This window comes from Zootoca vivipara, chromosome 11 (genome assembly GCF_965207765.1).
Source record: "Zootoca vivipara chromosome 11, rZooViv2.hap1.1, whole genome shotgun sequence".
In the NCBI taxonomy this organism is placed as follows: Eukaryota; Metazoa; Chordata; class Lepidosauria; order Squamata; family Lacertidae; genus Zootoca; species Zootoca vivipara.
The window spans coordinates 31,644,141-31,652,529 of NC_142594.1; the positions used below are offsets into that span (position 1 = coordinate 31,644,141).

The window sequence follows — 8,389 nt, forward strand, 5'->3', positions numbered from 1 at the left end:
CCTCTTTTGTCCTTTAGGACTGTTGTGGCTTTGAAGTTTAGGTCTCTATGAAGTATTACAGCTACTCCGCGGGCCTTACCTGAGCCTTGTGCCATCCATTGTTGGCTGAAGCGGGGGTCGCTCAGCAGTCTGTTCCCTTTGGGGGGGTTGTGTATTTCTTGTAGGAAGGTGATGTGTGGTTTCATGGTGTTTATGTATGAGGTGATGCGTTTTCTTTTGATGGGGTTTCCCAGCCCCCTTACATTTAATGTAATTGCTTTTAAGCTATCCATCATGTTTATCTATTATATAGGGCGATTCCTTGCCAACCCATCCGGGTTGTCCTGTGTCTCTCACTTCATACTGTTTACTGGACCGTTGGGGTTGCGCTGACCTAGGGTGTGGTGGGTGGGGGGCTAGTGGGGTTAGATTTAGATTTGGGTTAAAGAGTAGGGGGTAGGTTGAAGAGACTTTCCTATATGTGGTTTTATAGGTGTTCGTTCGGGGTATTTTGGGCCGTCCGGCCTTTGGCCAGTTGGCCCTGGGTCTCGGCTGGCGTGAAGGGCCATGTTCAGAGACAGGCCTTCCCCCTTGTCATTTACGACGGGGGGTGGTCAGCGAGACTGTGTAAAGCATCCTTGTGACGTGCATGTCGGGTGTAAGATTTAGGAACAATGTTGCTAATGTTAATAGCAACATCGTTGTTATGTTGGGGTGTAGGTGTGGGTACGCTCTGGTGCCACCGTTGTGCTGGTTATGTGTCATCTTTTAGCCTGATTGTGAGTTGTGTTATGAATGTTACAGTTGTTGTTTTTCCTTGGTGTGGATTGGGGAGGTGTTAGGGGTGTGGGTTGTGGTTGAGGTTGTTTGGACTGGTGTTGGAGTGGCAGTTTCCATAAGGGTGTGGGGCTGGGGGGGTGGAGTAGCTGGTGTTAGCTATGTTTATGGCCTTATGGGGGGTGGGGAGGAGGGGAGGGGGGGAATCACCAGTCCTTCAGTTTGGGATGTTTTCCGGTTGCTTCACTTAGTTGTGGTTGTTGTTGTAGTATGGTCGTTCCTCTGTGTCGTGTTGGTTTCGTTGACCCTGCTTCTTGTGTCGTATGCTCGGCCGGATGGTTCTGTGCGTGATGGTGTTTGGTTGTGCTGGCGTGCGTTGTATTGGCGTGCGTTGTGTTGCCTTTGCATCTTCTTCTTTTTCTTCCTGTTGTTCTGTACTTTCGTCCAGTCATTTGCTGTTGTTTCGTTGTCTTGGTCTTGGCTGTCGCTTGGTGGGTCATCTTGTAGCCATTCCGGTGGGGTGTTGAGTCCGAGGTTCTTCAGTAGTTGTTCAGTTTTGGTAGTAGCTGTGTACTGTGTTGTCTTGTTTATTACAATGAGGCGGAAGGGGAAGCCCCATCGGTATCTGATCTCTGCTTCTTGGAGACTTCGGGTGCATGGGCGTAGCATTTTTCTCCGATTCAGGGTGTCCTGGGACAGGTCTTGTAAGGCCAATATGTGGTTGTTTTTGTATTGGAGGTTAGTTGAGGTTTTGAGGTAATTCCATATCTCCTCCTTCTTTTTGTAACGTGCGAAGCGCACAATGATGTCCCTTGGGGGGGGGCGTCAGGTTGCGGCATGGGTTTTAGGGCTCTGTGGGCCCTCTCCAGGTCGTTTGCCTCGAGTTGTAAATTTGGGATAGTGTCCTTCAACCAGTTAACAATTAGGTCTGTTGGACCTCTTTCCTCTGCTCTCTCAGGGAAGTTGCGGAAGCGGATATTGCAGCGTCTACTGCGATCTTCAAGGTCCGCTTGTTTGATTCTCATTTCTTCGTTTTCTGTCTCCAGTTCAGTCAATTTCTTTTTCAAGTGTGTGTTTTCCTCCTGGTGTTGCTCAATTATTTTTTCCTGTATTTGGTTTTTGTTCTCTAGAGCTACCATTTTGGAGGTTAGTTCGTCGATAAGTGCCCGTAGGGGGGCTACTGTATCCTCCAGTTGTTTTGCTAACTGTTTTGTTAGTTTTTTTGTTATTCTCTCGGTTAGTTTTGCTTCCATTTCCCTCAGCTCTGGATTTGTTGTTGGGTGGTCGTCACCTTGCGGGGGTATTATGGTCTCAGTGCTGTTTGCCATTTCCCTGGCTGGTGTTGTCACATTCTCCCTGGTGGTTTTGATTCGTGACCTCTTGGGGTATGGTGAGTTGTGGTTAGAGGTTGTGGTGTTGGTGGTTCCTGATTGCTGCTGGGCTGCTGGTTTGATCAGGCGTTATTGGTTGGTGGCTGTTCAGAGCGTCTGGATTAGGCGGTCATTTGTGTCTTGTCTGGGTTGTGATTAAAAGATTTAAGGCTGGTAGGGTAATGTTTTAGGGCAAAGTCAGGCGGAGTAGTATAGCGGTCAGGGGTGGGAGGGGTGAGGGAGGAAGGGGTTTAGGAGCGGGGGGGAAAGGGGGAGGGGGAGATTGGAGAGTAGCTAGGAGGTGGAGGGGAGGGGGGGATAAGGGGTGAGAAGGAGGGAGGAGGAAAGAGGGGATGAAGAGGAGGAAGGGGGAGAGAGGAAGGAGGTAGAGTAGTCGGTGGTTTTTGGTTTGGTATGAGGTAAGGGTTTGCAGGGGGGTTGTTACTGAAGGGGGGTGGGGAGGTATGGGTGTGTCGATTTAGGGGTTGAGGGGGGAGGGAGTGGGAAACAAACGAACTTAAAATGGGGTATAAGTTGAGGAGCTGGGGCTGGGGTGGAGAACAGTGTATTTAAAGGTATGTGGAGGGGGTAGGGGTAATAGCCGTAAATCAAGTGAGGGGGGGGGTTTCAGCGGCAGTGGTCCCCTTTTAAAAAGTAAGATGGTAGGGGTAGGTGTGGGATGGTTTTAAACAATAAAATAAAATAAAATGGTCAAACCTGCATGGGGGGGTGAGGAGTGGGGTGGGTGGGTGTGCTGGGGAGGAGATGGGTAAAGGGGGAGGGTTGGGTATTTGTATCGAAGGGGGGGTCTATGTGTTAAAGTGGGGGATGAAGTGATAATAGTGGTGTAAAGGTGTTGCTGTGGGGGGAAGAACCAAGGGGGGGTTAGAGAGGTGAAAATAGAAGGGTAAGGGTGAAAATGGGGGCAGAAGTAACAGTAGTAAAAATAATAGGACAGGTACGGTAGCAAAAAATTAGCGAAAAAATAGTGGGGGAAAAATATATTTTAAAAAGAGGGGAAAAATATTTTTATAAAAATGAGAAGGAAAAACAAAACAAAAAAGGAAAAAAGGCGAAGTTGTGGGCAGTGAAGGGAAGGAGGGTAATATATATATATATATATATATATATATATATATATATATATATATATATATCCTTTAAAAAAAAAAAGGGAAAAAAAGGGGGGGAAAGGGGGATGTATAATGGTGAAAAAATATATCTTAAAAAGAGGGAAAATATGTTTTAAAGAAAGAAAAAGGATTCTATTTGTTAAAAGGGAAAAGAAAAAATAGCAAAAAAAAAAATAGTAAAAATAAAAAAATAAAATTATATATATACTTTAAAAATGTTAAAGGAGGTCTTTTTCAGTGGGCTGCCGGCCTGCTTCTGGCTCACTGGTTTAAGGTGAAGTGGTCTCAGGCTGGGCCTAGGCTCGGCCGCGTGTTTGCTCGCGGCCTCGGTTGCGACCTTCCCCCTATCCCTCTGCACCCCGCTTTCGCACCTGGACCTCCCGACCCCCGAGTCCTTGGGGGTGGCTACAGCGGCGGCGGCGGTGCAGGAGTGGCGGGATCGGGTCTGTCCTCCTGTTCGGGGTTTTTTTCTTTCCCCTCTTCTCCCTCGCTGGGTTGGCGGCGGCAGCTGTTACGAGGTGGGCCCTCTCCGGATCGCCGCGGGGTGAGCGGTCTTGGCTGGGCTTTGGAGCTCCGGCAGGCCGTCGGTCCGGCGGTGTCGGCTTCGGTCCGGTAGACCCGCAGGGGGCCTCAGCGGCTCCCCGCCTGGTCCGCTGGGCGCCTCCGACCCCCGCGCGGCTGCCGCGATGCGGAGGGTGGTCCCGGGCTTCGAGGCCCCGGACTTCTGCCGGGCCGCCGGCTGGGCGCCCTCGTCTCTAGCCCGGTGAGGTCGTCGGGGGGCTTCTAGCGGCTTCCTGGTTGGTCCACTGGGCTCTCCCGGCGCCTGCACCACGGCGGCAGCGATTTCGGTGGCTCCGGTGGTCCGGGGGCTGGTCAGATGGCGCGGACACGTTGCTCGCTCTCAGGAGCTTCGCGAAGCCGTGTCGCACGCCATCTTGCCTCCCGGAAGTCCCTTTATGGATATTTTATGAGGATGTTCATTCATTGTGTTCCTTGGAAGTTCGTTTTCAGATGAAGACGAGTGTTTTCTTTTTACTTCTCTATATACATATAGCATTAATGAGAGACAAAACATAACAAACACACAGGATGTACCAACTGCTGAAGCAGTCTAGCTCTCTACAACATAATGTCAAGGAAGACATGTCGACTCTCACATCAGTTGCAGACCTTGACATATCAAATTTCAGTGGCGCCTTGTGTGACACCAAAACCTGCTGCCCCTACCTTGCTTTCTGTTGGACTTTATAGTTGCAGCGCCTGCTGCGGTGCCTCCGAATCTCTGCGCCCGGTGCGACTGAAGCAGTCACACTCCCCTAGACCTGCCTTTGGTTACATTCAGCTTGGCAGCCTCTCCCTCGGTCATCAACAAATCCTGTAGCTGGTTATGAGCGCTGAAAGTTTTTGGAGACCACAATCTCCTTCAAAGTGCTATACATTCATTGGGAACTGTAGCTCTGCAAGGGTAGTAGCGGTCTAACAACTCTCAGCTCCCTTAACAAACTACAGTTCGGGGGGGGGGGGCATGACTGTTTAAAGTGGTATAATTCTGTATAGGGCAGGTGGGGGCCGAAGTGTCATTTAGTGGAACAGTGGCACTGTGAGTTAAACCACAGAGCCTAGGGCTTGCCGATCAGAAGGTCAGCGGTTCAAATCCCCACGACGGGGTGAGCTCCCGTTGCTTGGTCCCTGCTCCTGCCAACCTAGCAGTTCGAAAGCACTTCAAAGTGCAAGTACAGTGGTACCTCGGTTTATGAACACAATTGGTTCCGGAAGTCTGTTCATAAACTGAAGCGTTCATAAACTGAAGTGAACTTTCCCATTGAAAGTAATGGAAAGTGGATTAATCCGTTCCAGATGGGTCCGTGGAGTACTCAACCTGAAGCGTACTTAACCCGAAGCATGGGTGTAATTGGTTCCAGAAGTCTGTTCATAAACTGAAGCGTTCATAAACTGAAGCGAACTTTCCCATTGAAAGTAATGGAAAGTGAATTAATCTGTTCCAGATGGGTCCGCACCGTTCGTAAACCGAAAATTTGTAAACCGAGGTGTTCATAAACCGAGGTTCCACTGTAGATAAATAGGTACCGCTACAGCGGGAAGGTAAACGGCGTTTCCGTGGGCTGCTCTGGTTTGCCAGAAGCGGCTTTGTCATGGTGGCCACATGACCTGGAAGCTGTACGCCAGCTACCCTCGGCCAATAACACGAGATGAGCGCTGCAACCCTAGAGTTGGTCAGAACTGGACCTAATGGTCAGGGGTCCCTTTACCTTTACTATCAAATAGCTGTGCATGGATTGCTCTGTAAATGGTTTTTATGCTTCAGACTTTTCAAACACTCAAGCGCGACTGTCATGTTCTGTGTTCTTGCAGAGATTGGAAGGGTCTTTGAAATAAGCTTCTATTAGCATAGCCTCCAGAGGTTTGGCAGGGTTTATAGGGAAGATCTGGCACCACTAATTCCTCTAAAGGCATCTTATGCAAATGGATCAGGGATCCCTTTCCAATAGGCATGGACTTTTAAGTGGATATGAACAGGAGATTTGCCTAAGCAGCCAAGACAAAATATTATTCCTGAATCAAGTAGCTGGTGTGCCCACTATGTATGTGATTATACCTTGAAATTTCTATATATTAAGTAATTAGTCTAATAGATTGCAAGGTGCCCTGCAAGATCAAATCCTTCTGTTCTCAGTGTGGGGAGGGAAGGGAATGCTACATTTCCCCCTCCTTGGCTCCTGACGGCATGTTTAATCAGGGTAAAAAAATTCTAATTAAACATTAGCTTTACTCCAGCATTGATCCAAGGCTGGTACAGAGGGGGCGGGTGTGGCACCCAGGGGTGGGCACAGGGTGAGTCTGCTTGAACCCAGAGGCTAAATCAGGGTCCTGGGGTGGATGGAGTGTCTCTGCCCAGCCTTAGTGTTCAGTCCTGTGCCCAAGGGAAGGAAGGAGCAGCCTTGAGCTCATGGCTCATTCCCAATCTTCCAGCGCATGAGTTGGATGGTGGTCTTAATGCATCTTCTATCCAAGTGATTATGCTGTGCATGGCCGCCAGCCTGTGGAAGATTTAAATAAGGAAAATGAAAAGAAATAGAGAAATTTTGTTGGTAATTATGCCATGAACTTTAATGAAATATTGCTGCTTGTAGAATGCTGAGAAAAATGTAGCATGCCTCAGTGCATTTTTGGCACCAGATCACTTTAGTGCCTTTGATCTCATGTGCACGAGCAGAAGAAATGATGATATCAGACAGCTGAATGCTATTCTCCTGGTATGCCTCACAGAGGACCTTAAGGTCCATGAATAACCATAGCTTAGAGGTCCTGGCCCCTAAGGAAGTCAGACTATCCAGAGGGCCAGGGCCTTTTCAGTGATGGCTCCGACCTGGTGGAATGCTCTGTCCCATGAGACTAGGGCCCTACAGGATTTAACCTCCTTCCGTTGGGCCTGTAAGACAGAGCTATTACGCCTAGCCTTCAATTTAAATTTAGCCTGATCTTTTATTTCCCTTCTCTTCCCCCCCCCTCCCCTTTTTATGAAGATTACCTGCTCTGGGACCCCACAGCTAACTCTCCCCTGGCCTCCTCACTGGCCCAAATAGGACTAATTTAGCCAGCTAGCCCTGGTGGCCATCTAATGTTTATTGGATGGATTTTCCCCAAATTGATTTTTGAACTTTGAATTTTATTGTTATTCATGCTTTTATACTGTATTTTATGCTGTTTTTATGTTGTATCATAATTAAGTGTTTTAAATTTGTTGTTAGCTGCCCTGAGCCCAGTTTCTGAACCGGGAAGGACGGGGTATAAATATATTATTATTATTATTATTATTATTATTATTATTATTATTATTATTAGATTTAAAAGGATGGGTATGACTTTCAGGAGCAGGCTGGTTTTTCACAAGTTTTAAGAAGTATATGCTTAGCAACCAAGAAAATTGAAACATTAATCTCGCAGAAAGGAAGAAAAGTAACAAAAGGTTTTTGTTTTTGTTTTTTTGCATCACCGTTTAGGTTTTACACCTTGCAGTACAATGAAAAACCTGCCTGCCTGAACTGAAGCCTGGTGGTGGACTGATGTTGATCCCCATGTTGATAACTAGGATTTAGAAAGCTTCCTTCAGAAGTGGACAGCTCATTTAGAGCTCTGAAGATTACTGCAACGTCTTCGTGTTCTAAATTCAGATCAGTCTCTGCAACAATGAAGCAAAGAATTGAAAGCCAAGGGCTGAGTCAATGCACTCTAGGTCACACATCAGGGACAGACTTTGGTACAGTATTTCGAATTTCAGTGGCACCCTGCGCAAGGCCAAAATTAGGTGCCCCCCTGCCTCTCGGCTGCCGTTCTGCTCAATTACCTATGTCGTAGTTGCGACACCCTGCAGCGCCCCCTAAGCTCAGAACCCAGGGTGGCAGAACCAGTTGTACTGCTGTAAATCTACCTATGCACACATTTAGGTGAGTACTTTCAGATGAACTAAGACAGGACTGGGGAAATTTGGGGCCTCCTGGTGTTGTTGGTCTACAAACTGGCTGGGGTTGTTGGGAGTCAGAGTCCAGTAACATCTGGCGAGTTCCCCACCCCTGAACTAAGACATGCAAGAATCTCATAAAATATTTGTCATGAAGGGCCTTTAAGAGGAGCAAATTATATATTATACGTTTCATTTCTTTAAGTGCAGATCTGACAAATACAATGGGGTGGTATCTAACGTTAGTCATAGTCAAAGTACAGTGGTACCTCGGTTTACAAACACAATTGGTTCCAGAAGTCTGTACTTAACCTGAAGCGAACTTTCCCATTGAAAGTAATGGAAAGTGGATTAATCCATTCCAGACAGGTCCGTGGAGTACGGTACTTAAACTGAAAATACTCAAACCGAGGCATACTTAAACCGAGGTATGACTGTAGACCGATTGAAATGAATGGACCTAAGATAGTCATGCCTATTGTTTTCAGTGGCTCTGTCCTGAATATTGCAGCATGCTGAATACAACCCATGCCAAATATGCCAGCCAGGAATGATGAAATCATGGTTTCAAGAGCTACGTCGGTATTCCAGAAAAGCTTCTAAATGCATCGAAAATGTTCCTAGTATTTGAAATTTCTAGTGTTAGTTTG

The 8,389-nt window shown here is 47.4% G+C and overlaps 1 protein-coding gene across 1 annotated transcript; it reads right to left on the minus strand.

The window, feature by feature from the left end:
• Window positions 1-1,324: 1,324 nt before the first annotated feature.
• Window positions 1,325-2,093, minus strand: LOC148684252 (uncharacterized). Its single transcript, XM_088654449.1, has one exon. It carries the CDS (start codon window positions 2,082-2,084, stop codon window positions 1,437-1,439), a length of 648 nt encoding a protein of 215 aa, XP_088510575.1. The 5' UTR covers window positions 2,085-2,093; the 3' UTR covers window positions 1,325-1,436.
• Between the last annotated feature and the right edge of the window lie 6,296 nt (window positions 2,094-8,389).

Coding starts and splice junctions, on each gene's coding strand:
- LOC148684252 (XM_088654449.1), bottom strand. CDS start 2,084: ATGGCAAACAGCACTGAGACCATAATACCCCCGCAAGGTGACGACCAC.